The 15347-nt window shown below is 33.9% G+C and overlaps 3 protein-coding genes across 7 annotated transcripts; 2 read left to right on the plus strand and 1 right to left on the minus strand.

The window, feature by feature from the left end:
• Nucleotides 1–12: 12 nt before the first annotated feature.
• LOC103489471 (patatin-like protein 6) lies at nt 13–6403 on the minus strand. 5 transcript variants are annotated; one of them, XM_008448671.3, is made up of 3 exons: nt 4800–6360; nt 2856–3156; nt 13–826 (listed from the first exon to the last, which is right to left on the minus strand). In XM_008448671.3, the coding sequence occupies exons 1-2, from the start codon at nt 5928–5930 to the stop codon at nt 2887–2889; spliced, it is 1401 nt and encodes a 466-aa protein (XP_008446893.1). In that variant the 5' UTR covers nt 5931–6360; the 3' UTR covers nt 13–826; nt 2856–2886. The 5 variants fall into 5 exon arrangements, 4 of the variants coding, with proteins under 4 accessions (XP_008446893.1, XP_008446892.1, XP_008446895.1 ...); XR_001762601.2 differs by lacking the exon at nt 13–826 and adding an exon at nt 3718–3816 and having other exon boundaries at nt 3007–3156; nt 4800–6359; XM_008448670.3 differs by lacking the exon at nt 13–826 and having other exon boundaries at nt 2744–3156; nt 4800–6403.
• A 4281-nt stretch (nt 6404–10684) lies between these two features.
• LOC103489470 (glycine-rich protein 23-like) lies at nt 10685–11173 on the plus strand. Its single transcript, XM_017044719.2, has one exon. It carries the CDS (start codon nt 10685–10687, stop codon nt 11171–11173), a length of 489 nt encoding a protein of 162 aa, XP_016900208.2.
• Nucleotides 11174–12395: 1222 nt separating this feature from the next.
• LOC103489567 (WPP domain-associated protein) lies at nt 12396–14778 on the plus strand. Its single transcript, XM_051090874.1, has 4 exons — nt 12396–14137; nt 14247–14427; nt 14488–14604; nt 14698–14778. The coding sequence occupies exons 1-4, from the start codon at nt 12396–12398 to the stop codon at nt 14776–14778; spliced, it is 2121 nt and encodes a 706-aa protein (XP_050946831.1).
• Nucleotides 14779–15347: the final 569 nt, after the last annotated feature.

The following is a 15347-nucleotide window of genomic DNA, read 5'->3' on the forward strand; positions in this document are numbered from 1 at the left end:
ACAAAATTCAAGTGTCCAAACACATCAATCAACTAAGCATTCAACACAATTGAATTAACATAATGATGAATTGTCTTAAATAAACCATTGTCTGATATCAATGGTGTTCAATAATGTCCCGTGAAACCATGGCGACACCAATTCTCTAGGAACCATTTACTAATTACAAACATATACACTTTTAGAAAGGGAAAAGAATGAAATAGAGAGAGAGAGAGATGATTTTGTGTCTCATTAACGAATGGGGTCCCGTTTCGTCTCGTCCCGTCCCATAAGTCATATATTTATAAAGTTCCCATTTTTTTTTATTTTGAGGTATTAATCCAAACACACCATCTTGAGAAAACTGTCGGTCACTGAAATAAATAATAGCGAAAGAGATTGAAAAGGAAAAATCTAAAAGCAAAGCAAATTTGGCTACCATTTTCTGGGTCTCTTTTTTTCTTTTTTGAAGAAGATGAAGACAGGACAGGGAAATTTGAGGAAAGAGAATGAATTTGAGACCTGAAATATTTTGGTTTGACTTAGCAAAAGGGTTGAGGTGAGATGTGAATGTGAGTTTGTTTTAGAAGGGTTTGGTGCATTGTGAAACAAAGAATGGATTGGACACCACAATGCCTTGGGTTAAGCAGGCAAAGTATCCCACTAAGATTTTTCACTCTTTTTCTGACCATTTTGTCTTGTCCTTTTCCTTCAAACTCCCCATCCCCTCTTTTTTACCTTCTCCACATACAATACATATTCAGATTAATATTAATAATCAAACCTTCTTCTCTTTTTCTTTTTTTTCCTCCCCCTCTCTCTCTCTAAGATGTGGTAATTTTCCCTGCAGACAAACAATCACCACCATTAGCAACATGATAACTTTTTATTAACAAGATTACATATATGTTTAGTGATGTATTGAAACGGTGTCCGTTGTCAAAAGTCGGAAGTTCAATCCTTCACTCAATAGTTGTATTAAAAAAATACATCATTAGTATGTACAACTGAACTTAAAAAGGTATGTATAAATACTTTATCTTTATATGTTGCACTAAGAAATATAGAAGTCAGACGTGTACCCAACAATCAACCCTATATGCTTTTAACTATTAAATGTAGGAGAATTAAATAATAAAGTGAAATAAAAGAGAAGGAAGCATATTTAATCCAGGGGATAAGATAAGGGGGAAAAAACAAGACAAATTGTTTTTTTTTTTATAATTTTTAAATAAAGGTTGCTAAAAGGAGAAGGTAGGAAGGGAGGGTGAAAGAGAAAGATAGAGTGGGTATTATATAGGCGTGCTTGAATGGGGCAACAATTGCCTAAGCTTTTACTTCTCCCAAAAACCTGACCAAAATTAGTAGCTTTGTTGGTTGTTGCTATGCTTTTCAAAAAAAATGTTCCTTTGTAGGGTTTCCCCTTCTGACTGACTCACTTCCCTTGTTTTTTCTACTGCTTTACTGTCTGTCAAAAAAGTCCACTCCAGTATTCTACCAACGTAATGTTCCTATTCTTTGCAGCTCTCTTTATTTTCTTCACCACTAGAAAAACACTTTTTACCTTAACTCTTACCCTACTCCACTACTCCCTTCTGGGTTTCACCTAAACCTATTTAGATCTACATATTCTAAATAATCAATACATTAAACTATTCACAAGGAAGGAGTAGTTGAAACTTTCAAAATTGAAAAAGAGAACAAATGTTGGGGGGCGAGGGGGTCTAAAATGCAAATTCTATTACAAAAATGGAAAGTTTTCCACTGTATAATTGGGAGGAGTAAGGAGGACTTGAACCACAGAGTCACCAAGACATTTGCATGTAACTTGAGCTATGTTCAGTTTCGCTTCCACAACCTTATTACTAGTGGTCAAACCTAATAAAACAGCTACTGCATAATCAGATTTTAGAGAGAAGTACATGAATTGATTCATTTACGGCAGTTACAGAATGATAGTTTTGGGTATTGAATGTGGAAAACATTGACAAGAATATCCTTTATTCTCTTAGCTTTACCAAGTGTCGGTGGCATATCAACAGGTACCCTTCCCCTAAGTCACCTATTTTTTCTAATGGTTAAAACGAACAAATCATTCATTAGCTTTTAGACTCTTTTTTTTTTTCCTAAGCTACGACAAGGATTAGGAGACCCCAGACAAACCTACAAATTGACAATCTTATATATTATGCTTGTGACTGACTTTGCCTCCATAATTCATTCCCTTATTATTCTTTATTTCTTTTCACAACACAACAAATCAAACCGAAAGCTTTGTCATACTCTCAACATGCATACAATTCTTTTCTCATCTCCTTCTTTTTCTATTATTAATAAATATAAATAAAGAAAAAAGAAAAATAAAAGGAAACCCTTATTAAAAAATGTACTCATTAAACAAAGCTTCTCCTTCCCCCCTTATACTACATGCCACAACATAGGACAGGAAAAGATGCGTCTAATACAAAGCTTTTGTTTGGATGCTATGGATGTTCAAATTTTGGATTTGAAAGAGATTTTTGGTATATAATTGAGGACAATTATTTCCTTTGAAAGAATTTATATCTAAAGTGGACATATCATATGAAGATATGTAGAAGTTTGTATTAGCTTGAAGATATACCCTTCAAAAGCCCACAGTTAAAAGTGAGACTCAAATAGAAAATATGACTTAAATCCCTCTTGTCTCCTAAAGCTAAAGCTACACTTAGGATTGTGGGAAGTTTCCTTGTAATTTAGGTCAAGAGCATAATGCAATAAATTGGGATCTGACCGACATTCCGATTATATTTAGAGAGAGAAGGAAATTAAGCCACAAGATTCACAAGAGATATAATTTACAGAGAAATTTGAATAAAGGCTTATGTTTTTACCTTTTCTTCTATCTCTTGAGTTTTTTTTTTCCTATGGGTTTGAGGGTAAGACTTGCTTGAAAGCAACAGTAGGAGCTATTCTGCAACTCCTCCTTTGATGCTCTAAAACCAACTCTGCAGCAATCCAATCAAGTTTCTCAAAATTTGTCTGCTCACCGATCCTCTTCCCTCCAAATAGAACAGATTCAACATTTTTCTGTTTCAGCATCTCTTCTGCTAATCCAACCAGCATATTTACATTGCTGGAACTTGGATCTGTTTCCACATTAGGACCGCATCGAACACTACTGGATCCATTTGCCTAGCAACCCCCATAAATAATAACAATTAGAATTAAATATTCATTGATCTACATATCTTAAGATGATCGCTGTAGCAGTAACATCTATGGTAAAAGTAAGTAAAACCCAGTTTGGAAGTGCTCCCAATATCATTCAAAATAAAGAATTTGTTGTAATAAAGACAAACCCTGATAGACCCTACCTCCTGAAGATTTTATTCTATACCAAGAGAAGTAAAAATGAAGATTTTATATGAATGGTAGAAAGTAGTTGAAGAAAGAGCAGTTAATTCAATGAGTTAATAATATGAGAACCTCAAGTTTTTTACAAAATAAATTTAGTGAGAAAGATGGGTCCCAATTAGGATAATGCAAACCAAAACATATGGACAAGAGTAATAGTTGAAGTGACAAGTGACAATTTTAGATGGTGCAACTTAATTGCGTTCAACAAAGACAATTGGCATTCCGTAAGAAGACATACCAGCGATGGGTACCCTTTTTCCTTCAATACTAAAAAGAAAGGGGCATATCTTAAAATTAAAGATTGCAAATTGAAGAAAGTAAAGTGCCAAAATTTACCATCTTTTGGTGCAAGAGTTGGGAGACTGTCTACGTTTAAGTTCCCTTAAAAGCAGAGAAATAATACAAATCCCTTGATTAGCTCGTTTTACTATGCACCTGAAAATCAATTTCATTCTTATATAGATCCTGTGGTCAACATCAATGTCTCTCTTTTATGAATCTTCAAATCTCTTTTACCTAATCCACAATGTAATATTCTTGTCAAAAAGGAAAAAAAAAACCAATTTCCTTTCGTCAAGAAAACAAAAACCCATTTCCTATAGTCTTCACGACCTTTTTCTTTTTCTCAAACTGACAAAAGTGTTGGCAAGTTAGAAATGAAGAAACCTTCCCTTCCAAAGATATCGAGATACATAATGCTCTACCAGTTGAAATGTGAGGCATCGTTTTCTTCTATAAAAGATCAAGTTTGGTGAAAACAACAGATTTCAGCAAACATACAAATAGAAGCAAAATCTAAACCCGACGAGGTATGGTAAATTTAATATTACATGGGAGCATAGAACACTCCCCTTCACTTGTGGGGTTAAAAATTGCTCAAAAATCCAAAAAGTGAAATTCAATAGTAATCGAAAAGAAAACGACAATTCAAGAGTTCAAACTCGGGAGCTTCTACCATGTTATCAACATTCAGTATACAGTAGGAAAGGAATTTTACTTCTGTACCATCATTTACCCCCTCAAATTTTCAACACAAGTGAGGAGAATGTTCGATGATACAAAAGTCAAAAGGATCATGAACTCAAATCAAGATTGAAATCCAAGATTCATAAAAACAGAGTATGCAAAGAAAAAATAGTTTTAACCTAAGTTAGAAAAGGGGGTGTGAAAATTAACAATAAAATCTAAAAAGGAAAGAAAGAAATGAAGGGAGGAGGTGATGGAGGATAATCTCTTGACCATCCCACAGGCTGTCCACAATACCACCAATATCAATCCATGTCCAACAGCGACCTCAATAATATTCACCAAAAATAGACCAAAACTAATCAACAAAGCCAAAATCAAATTTTATGAATTGATTAAAGTGTTTATACTTATAAGGGAGGGGAATTCCAGAACAAAGAATATTGCCGTACCTGAATTCGCACGTAATTACTGCTCTTACACTGCCCAAAAGCCATGGCCACCGCCTGGTCCACCATGTCGGCCCCACCCTCGCCGGAGATTCGAGCTATGGGCCGAACCCACTCCTTCGCCTTCCACCCCTTCACTTCATTGTAATCGTAATTCCCCTCAAACAGTTGACCAGTCCCTAGAGACAGAACCAAAAGATCCTCAACTCCTCGCACGAACGGGAACTCTTGCTTGTTGTGCAGCACGTGCGTGATCGCCGCCGCCGTTGGGTTGCTCATGGCCAATCCACCGTCCACGGCCAGGCATTGCGTTTGGCGGTCGATGGACTGCATTGGAACCGGTTCGAACACCCCCGGTTCCGCCGATGTGGCTCGACAAACCTCCCATAGCCGGAAATTGAAACTCTCCGTCTCGAGAGCGTCGGCTCGAGAGAACAGAAACGGCGCCGTACTGGAAAGATCGTAGCAAGGGATTAGAACCGGTTTCAGAGTGTCCTTAAGCGTTAAGGTTCTCCCATTCTCTACAAACGCCTCTTTCATCGCCTTCTCCAAACCGGCGGTAGCGGTGGCGGCGGAGGATGAGCCGCGAGGTTTACGAAGGCGCCGGAAAAAGGCGTTTCCAGAGGTTGAAGACGAAGAACGGTAGAATCGTTTCCCTTGTTCAGCGAGGAAGCGCCACGTGTCGTCGGCATTATAGATTGGACGGGTCTGGTCCTTGGTTGCAAAAAGCATGGCCGTGAAAATACCTCCAATACCGGCTCCGGCAGCAACGTCGAAATAATCAGCGATTCTAGCGTCTGGATTGCCGGATTTGGTCTTGAGAGCTTGTTCAAGATAGGACAAAGCTTTACCGGAAAGAATCCCCCGCATGCCGCCGCTATCAATGCTGAGAATGCAGATTTTACCCCTCTGATTCTTAATAGCTGAAACAGCATTGATGGATTCGGGTTGAAGCTCTGGGCGGGGATGAAGTTGAGGGATGGAATCAATAAGGGGAGAGATCTGTTTGGGTATCCAAAGCTTCTGATCATCATACCCAAACAAGAATTTAGTCTCGAGAATAGAAAATATCTCGTAGCTGAGCTTATCCGTATCAATGCTGGGTTCTTGCATTTCCAAGAAATTAGTGGTCATTTGAAAAACAGAAAAACAAAGGATTGAAAAATCCAAAGCAGGTGAAGATGAAGGTGAAGAAGAATACACAAACCCAAAAAAGCCTCGAAGATCAGAGCATTGAGATATGGAAGAGGCCACCACAGAGAAATGTGTTGTAGAGAACAGAATTCTGTTTGTTGTGAAATCAAAACAACCAAAAGAGAAACAGAATTGTGGTTGTTGTTAGGAATGAATATATATTGTAATCAAAGCTTCAATTTTGTCGATATGAATGAACAGAGAAGAAGAAATAAGAGAAGGGTGAAGGAAATAGCGGCAGAAGAAGAGGCCGACGAAAGAGCTCAAAAATCAGTCGTTGCAGAGCATGTCTTCTTCTTCTTTTTTTTTCTCTATTTTATTATTTAGAACATATTGATATTCTAAATGTAAAAAAGAAAAAAAAAACCCTCACTTTTATACTCTCTCTCGTCTCTCTCTATATAATATATAAAAAATAAATAGTGGTTATCCTGTTTTTTTAGACCCATTATTATTTTGGTTTTGGTGGTGTGGTTTTGACAGTGCAAAAGGGATTTTAGGTTAAATGATAGGCTCGTCACCGTCGAATTTAGTATATATTCAAGAGACCGTTTCCTTAATTTTATTATCTTCGTATAATATATAAAGAAAGTTATTTAGTTTTCAATACTTGTAAGTAGTTAAGTAGTTACTTTACATTTTATCAATAAAATACTCGATCATGTGCATGTATAAACATGATTTCATTGAAACTTTTTTATTTATAATTCTTACTATACAAATATATCATACAAAATTTACTATCTTAAATACAATTATGAAAAATTAAGAAATTTCTCGAGGCTCGTAAGAAAAAAAAATCTCATATCTCAAAGTGTAATTAATTGCATTATTTATGTTTAAATACTTCATATATTAATTTAGGTACCGAAGTGATATTGTCGTGAAAAGGATAACAAACATGATAATTAGGTAAATTTTGGCTTATAAGATGTACAAATCTTAAACTCTATGGCTTTTGACAGTACAATTTATATTTTTAATGCCATCAACTCTAAATACGGTGTGATATGTTATTTGACAAATACAAGATTGATTAATAAATAAGTAATTAATAGAGAAACAAAGTATGTTGAATATGTCAATGTTGACACTCATCACATCATATTTAAGAAGTCTAAATAGATTGAGAAAGGGGGAAATGTAAGATTAATAGAAAACAATTTTCAATGTTGGTGTAAAAAATAGGTGCAATATATATATAAATATATAAACTATTTGCTAATTTTCCGATCTTATATTTAAAATTATATTGAAGTAAGGTTTAAGTTTTTATTTCCACAATTATATACTATATAGATCAACTTCGATGTTATAGGTTCAATTTCCTTTGTCTATCGTAAAAAGTTTATATACATACAAGAAAACCACGTACCGTAAAAAGAAAAAAAAATATTTAATATTATCTTACTATTATTATTATTTAGTAGTAATAGAACTCATCTTCATGAATACTTTCTTATTGTTATTAAAGGTGGAACTTTAAAATAATTTAATTTTTTTTTTAAAATTAGTTAAAACAAATAAAAGTTTAATTTTTTTTTCAAAATCAATTAAATATTTAGGAGAAGGTTTTTTCAATAAAGAACAAATCACGGACTAAAGTGGGAAAAAGAGAAACTTTAGAATGTGGAAAATTGTCATTCAACAAAAACTTGATTACTTTCTCACACCACGAGAAATAATATAACTATGCTTCACACACACACTCACACACACGTATAGTAACTTTAAAACACACGGATTTTATTCTTAGTTCTAATAACGCTAATTTCTACGTTTTTCAAATTATTTTTACATATGATGGATTAGATTTGAACCACGTACATTACAATTTAATATGTAAGAGATATATTATATAGAACTATGCTTGCTTTGACTTGATAGCATTAATTACCATAATTTAATTTGATCACACGTTTTTAGATTAAAAAAACATATAATTAAATTACTCATTTATTTCTTTTAAAGTTTGTGTTTATTTAATCACCAAAATTTGAAATTAACACACACACATATATATAGCAACATATTTCATGTATGGCTACAAAAAACAGAAGCATATATTTTTCCAAGGACAAATATGATGTTGTTACAACTATGAGTTTTCTTGTTACGTTTAACTGTGAAACCCTCATGGAGAGATTAATTAAAGTATAACCACATTTAACTTAACCATTGGTTGGACTTCAATTTTTTCGACGATCAACTAGGTGTCCAGTAGATTTATAGTGTCTCAACTAAACGACTCATGTTCTCTTGCTTTTAACCATGAACAACGGTCAGATTGATAACCAACGCTCTTGTAGTTAGTGTGCAGTTTCATAGTCAACCAGTCAGCAAGAAGAAGATGGAGTTGCAATCAACATTGTTTGTCACTAACACGCTTTCCTCGTATTTATTTTTATTTCAATACTAATAAATTCATATTTCAAAAAAATGTTATTTTTTTAGTTAACTATCATTAAACGATTTAGTACGACGATAATATCATACTCCCCTAGTTCACTTTTTTTTTTTTTTTTTAATTTTGTTAATGATAGGATTAAACTCGTCATGATATTTAAACATTTTATTTTATTTATTTTACTTTAAATAATAAACAATAAAAAGAAATTCTAAAAATGTTCGTTGTGACGAAAATGCCCATTTGATTGGATTCGAGTGGAGCCCACGTGTTTGCTTACGTGGTGGGGAGTAACATTGGGATAGTAGCGTATGGTATATAGAATATTACTATATATCCCTTTGGTCCCATACTCCTTGAGAATATTTCTTTCTTATGTACCTTATAATTCTATTTTAATTTCAAGTATTCCCATCTCTTCTTTATTTTTATTTTTAACTCATTATATATTATAATAAAAATACAATGTTATTTTTTTAAAGACATGCTAATATTTTATATACAATCTTAAACATTATTAATTTTCATCTATTTTTCATATATAACTATAACATTGAGTTCTTACGTTGTCTCTTATTTTCATATATATATATAATTTTTATAATAAAGTTTCATATTTCAACTCTATAAGGTGAAATTGGTTTTATGATAACATAAAAGGAACCTTTTAAACCTCTGTGATAAGACCTTAATAATATTTGAAATCAAATATATATGGATGGGTGGGGTCTTCGAAATAAGACCTAAACATTTTTCAATATAGAACAACAACTAATCATCTAATATTTGGTCAAGAATCATATATTTCTCACAGTTTTTTTATTTTGTTGTTCCCCCTAAACTAAAAGGATATATACCAATTTAATTTTAGGTGGCATACCACTATGTTGATGATACATTAATATACAACACTTTTAGTTGCAACATCGTTTGAATATAGATGGAATTTGGCCTTTTTCTTTCAATATTATAATATTTTGACCTTAAAAATTAACTCAACCAACTCAACTAAAAGTTGGTTATTGTAGCTGAGAAAATATAGACTATGATTACATAATTGGATCACCAAAATTTAGAAGGAAGGATAGAGCAACCTCTTGATTTAAAATAGTTATATCTATTAAAGAATAATCTTAATGGGTGAACATTTAAACTACAGTTGAAACAATATAATGCTTCTACACTTGTTTTTGAGGAAAAACAAACCTAAACTTATTATAAATTACACAAGTTTGGTTTAAAAGAAGAAAATTATTCTAAAAACGACTCACAAGATCCAATATAACAAAACAAATATTAAAACAAACATATACTAATTACGTAATAATAATGATCCAAAATATTTGTGTTAAGTAGAAAATATCTCAATTTTTATGAATTAATATTTTGAAGATAAATGGTGTTTTTAAAAAAGAAAAAGAAACAAATTGCATGGAGTAGAATTTAAAAGATGACAGAAAAGATATGGATGGAGGGGGAAAGTGATATGGAGAAATTATGATGAGAAATAGCCATTTTGTGTGAAGAGAAATGGGAGAGAGACAGAGTGGAAAGTAATTAAAATTAAAAGACCGATTTTTATCATCTTCTCTATTCTGTCTCCAACTCATCGCCAATTGTTTTTTTTTTTTTTTCATTAAAATCAAAATTCCTGCATAATAGAAATTTCATTTTAAATAGTAAAATTGTTACAAATGCAAAATTATCATGCATTTGTATGATCAAATTAAAATGAGGTAACTACGTAAATGGACCTTAAGAACTATTTATATTTAACTTTTGCCCAAGAAAACATAATTTTTCATTTCAAGGACTACACAAGAAAATGAAGCTCAATGACCACTATTGCATTTATTTCATCCAAGAATGTTTTGGTAAGAGAAGGGTTAATAAATTATCTAAAATCCTAGCAGATAGAAGTAATAATTCAGTTTTATATTGGTCAAAAAAATTAAAATTATAACCTAAAATCGCACTCATTTGACATAATTATATATGGAAGAGCAAATAATAGAGGAAAACGGTTGAAAAAAGGAATCCGTTGGGTTAAAGGATTGAGTCTCTTGCAGCATATCCATAACGGCTTCTTCTTGCATTACTACGACGTTTGATGCAAATTAATCCTACAAATCCCAACAAACCTACTCCTGCGATCACTCCAAATGCAATCCCTGCCTTTTGACCCCCGCTCAATCCTTTTGAACCTCCGACACCCTTTTCCTTCAATGCTTCGCTCGAAGGTGGTGGAGATGAACCCATGTTAGGCGGCGGTGCAGGTGGTAAGATAATGGTGGAATTTGGTGGTGGTGGTGGTGGAGATGAGTTGGTTGTATTAGATGGTGGTGGGGGAGTGTCGGTCGTGTTGGATGGCGGTGGTGGAGGAGTGTCAGTGGTGTTCGATGGTGGTGGCGGTGGTGGTGTATCAGTGGTGTTCGACGGTGGCGGTGGAGGCGGAGTGTCAGTTGTGTTCGATGGTGGCGGTGGAGGTAGAGTATCAGTTGTGTTCGATGGTGGAGGTGGTGGAGTGTTGGTAGTGTTGGATGGTGGCGGGGGAGGCGGAGTGTCAGTGGTGTTTGATGGCGGTGGAGGTGGAGTGTCAGTGGTGTTTGATGGCGGTGGAGGCGGAGTGTCAGTGGTATTTGATGGCGGTGGAGGCGGAGTGTCAGTTATGTTGGATGGGGGTGGCGGCGGCGGAGTGTCGGTGGTATTGGATGGTGGGGGTGGAGGTGGAGTTTCAGTTGGGTTGGATGGTGGTGGAGGAGGAGATGCATCTTGAGCAAAAGTCAAATTTGTGACATGAAGAAACACAAAAATAAAAGTAAAAGCAAAAGCAAAAATTTTAAACCTTTTAGCCATGAGTCCTTCGTACGATTAAGGTGCACAAATATACAATCATACATATACATATATACACTTCTCACATTGAAGATTATTGTGAGAAGCCTTTTAATTTTATGGCTGTCTTGTTTTGTTTGTTCCTAATTGAAGATTATTTTGTGAAGAAAACTTATGGAAGTTTGAACGTTAATAACAATGTTTAATTTCGTGACATATTTTCTTGGGTAAAGTCTTGTTTGGTTCTTAATATTTGAGCATATATCGTTCATACAAATGTACAAATTAGCATTCATAACTTTACTTTTATCGAACAAAGATTATTAATAGCCAGAGCAGATCAAAATTTGCTTCGCTTAGCCGGCTGCCTTTTAGTACTTTATGTCGAACCAACCAATTAAACAGTTGTTTTCTAGTAATTTTTTTAATCTAAGTGCACTTCTTTTTGTTTTCCTTTTCTCAGACACACACACACACATATATATATAACCAACTTATTTACTAAATTAAATATAATAAAGTGACCAAATAATTTGTTATATTTGAAAATATTTAGAATTGAGTCTAGGGTTTTTGTGATAGACAAATAGTAGTATATCACAATTTATCAATTTTACACAATTTATCAATTTTACAAATATCAAAGCAATCTTAAAAAAAGAGTCAAAGTTAAATTTATTAACTAATAAATCTCATTAGGTTCGAAAATTCATTTTCCAACAAAAAAAAACTTTCATTTTAAAAAAGAACTTTAGATAAACATACAAATTCTATTTTGAAACAGTAAAATTCACTTTTTTGTGTGTTTTAAAAATTTCAAAATATATTTTTAGCCAATCAAAATCAACTTAATATTAATTTTAAATACTTTAAAAGCAATTTTGAAAATATATTTTAATCGATTTAAAATCAATTCCAAATATACCTTGAATAGTCGAGGGTTACTTCGCCTTTCCTACCATTTGTTTCTCTAATGCTAAGTTGAAGGATCTCAATCCTTCCAATTCGCCTGTTCCTAAGGACTCCCTAATGCCAATGCAATCCACATATTAAGGCAACATATGAACAATGCCTTAGAATTAATTTGACATGCTTTAGAATTAATTTGACATACTTTAGTTTTTTCTTCTCGTAGCTTTCATTTTCAAGAGAGGGAATTAAACATGGATGGAATTTTTGGAATGATCGATGGCAAATTCAAACTGTCAATAGTAGATTCAACCATGATGTTGATCGTGCATCGTGCAATGGATAAAGCTCACCAAAGAGTCAAATCTAGAGAAGGAGTTATAGAGAGATTACATGAGATATCAAAATTCTACGAGTTATCCGTAATGCAATTGGATGGTTGTATCAAATTTGTTCAAGAAGAAACTGACACTCACAATCCCGAAACCAGCCATGAAGAGGTTCTTGCTGGCTTGGCCGAAATACGAAACCGCCTTCAACGACGCCTCTACGAATCGGAACTCGCCATACTACAGAAAGATAGAGAGTTGGCAGATCGATCCGAGAGCGAGGTGAAGTTAAGGCAGGCTTTGGAAATTACAGAGAGGGAATTGGTTTCTTCGCAGGAAGATCTTGAACTTGAAAGATCAAGAAGTGCTGGAAGTTCCAACCTTAGCCCACATGAAGGTGAGGATGATGAGAATAGAGATGGGGAATTTGGTGAAGTGAAAGAAAAACAAGAGTTTGGTGATGATTATGAGCCTAAGGTGAAGACCAAACGGAATCGTTGTATCAACGACGTAATAAGAGTTGAAGAGATGGGATCTGACATTGATATTTTGAAGGAAACTCTTGACATTGCGTTTGGAAAGATGCATAGTGCCATTTTGATTTCTGAGATGGGAGCAATAGAGCAGCAAGTAAAGTCAAGTATTGAGAACGACATGATATCAATCCTGCTTAAGGGATTTGTGAAGGATTGTCAAGAGGATCTAGAAGCAGAAGTGACAAGGAAAGAGAAGCAAGTTTCGGCAAACAAACGTTGGTCGGATTTAATGAATGAAGTTATAGGCTTGTTTGAGGATCTCAAACCTGTTATTGGCCAAAATGAAATGCAGTCCCGAGAGTGCAACATTTTGGATTTTGAGTCAATAATTAAGAAAAAGAGTATAGAAGCAGAACAGGATCAATTGAATTCAGAAATGCTTCATGATAAAAGGTCATTATCATTAAGGAGAGAAGAAAGTCCTGAAAGCTTGAAAAGGAGGTTCCAAGAAATACTAGAGAGACTAGAGAATTCAATGATTTTGAATGCTACGGTTAACAAAAGTATAGAACAAAATGAGGATTTTAGTGAAGAAGACATACCTTTAGAGAAAGGGGAGCAAATATTTGTAGAAAATCATAAGCAGAAATCTGATGTGGATACTTTGGCAGATGTCTGGGGGAAGATGCATCAACTGCAGGATGAAGAAAACAGCGGAATACAAAACCAAATTTGTGCGCTTAGGCAAGAAAGAGAGGACAGAGAATTTCAAAATATAATGAAGGAAGAAACTTACATCACTTTACTCCAAGGGTTGAGAGAAAAGTTTTGTGATGATTTAAGTAGCTGGGAATTGGAGATCCTGATTTCAGATGGAATATACAGAGATCTCATCAGGAGTATGTTCAATCAGTTGGATGAAACCATGAAAAGTAACCACACTGAAGCCAAAATTAAAGATGATATATATCATGTCGTCTTCAAGGAGACAATGGAAGATTATTGCTCTATAAATGACTCAGGATTAGATAGATTGCAGGAATGCAAAATAAAGAAGTCGTCCATCTTAGAACTTCACAATATGGAGCTAAACAAGTCAGATTCTAAGTCCCTAAAACTTATGGAGCTTCCACATATAACATATGATTTTGAGCTGATGGCAAATAGAAAACTGGAAGCAATAATGCTTAGGTACTAACCTCATAGGTCTTTCCTGCCTCTTCCCTGAAAAAAAAAAAGAAGCTTGTTGATAAATTTAGTTCCACAAAAGCATAAATTTAAATCATTTTACTATTGATAGATTAGAAGAAATGAAGCATACTTTGGATCCACTGCCTCAAGCCATGGCTTCTTTGCAAGAAAATAAATCACTTTATAAGAAGGCCTTCATCAGAAGATGTCAAAATCTCAGAAAAGCTGAAAATGAGGTTCTGTTCTCAATTTCTAATAATACTGATGCTTTTCACTCGTTGTACAGCCAAGTTTGAGAATAATTCTGTCATTTGGTTGTTTTTCCACATTTCCTATTTGATATCCATTAGGTGGATATTTTAGGGGATCAAGTGGATATACTTCTTAGCTTGATTGAGAAGATATACTCGATTCTAAATCAACAATCACCAGCTTTGCAGCAATATTTTGATGTAATATCTCTGAACGTCTGTTTTCTTTTTTCTCATATTATTTTTTACCAATCTCATAGCAAATAACTTTGCATTAAACTTAGCTGTTATCTTTTTATCAATGTGCAGGTCTCGGAAATTCTTAGGTCAATCGAGGAGGAGGTACCGGTAATTGTTTGTACACCACCTGAAAAGTTAGATACAATCTGATGTGCAACCTATGTCTCTCCATAGAATTTGTTTAGACAGCAACAAAGAGATTGCTAACTAACATTTAACAAAATTTGGTGATATATGTAAACAAAAATTTCAAGCCATACTCGTGGGAAGGGAGAAACTTCACCTTTAGAAAATTAGCTAGGACTTATGAGTATTCACACTGCAATTATTATACAAAAATAATAATAATCTTCCCTATGCAGACATCAATTTATTTTTTATGGATATAGAAGATGAAGTAATAAGTTGAGGATATAAAAGTTTTTACTCCAACTGTATACTAGTTCATGATACCTCAGGACAGTATAACAAATCCATCATTCCATAAACGTAAAGAATTCAGAATGTTTATACAGAATACATAAATCACTAAAGAATGATCACTTAGACCTACACGAAATTAAGACTACGAAAAAAAAGACACAATTACATACGGAAGTGTTGAAAACGACGACTCCTACAACTTTGAAAATTAATAAGAAATGATGTAGCGTTGCATTAAAGGCCTAGGGGAATTTTAATTACTGCCAAAGCACTTTTAATTGCATATAATTATCGAA

The sequence above is a fragment of the Cucumis melo genome, chromosome 10, assembly GCF_025177605.1.
Source record: "Cucumis melo cultivar AY chromosome 10, USDA_Cmelo_AY_1.0, whole genome shotgun sequence".
Lineage (NCBI taxonomy): Eukaryota > Viridiplantae > Streptophyta > Magnoliopsida > Cucurbitales > Cucurbitaceae > Cucumis > Cucumis melo.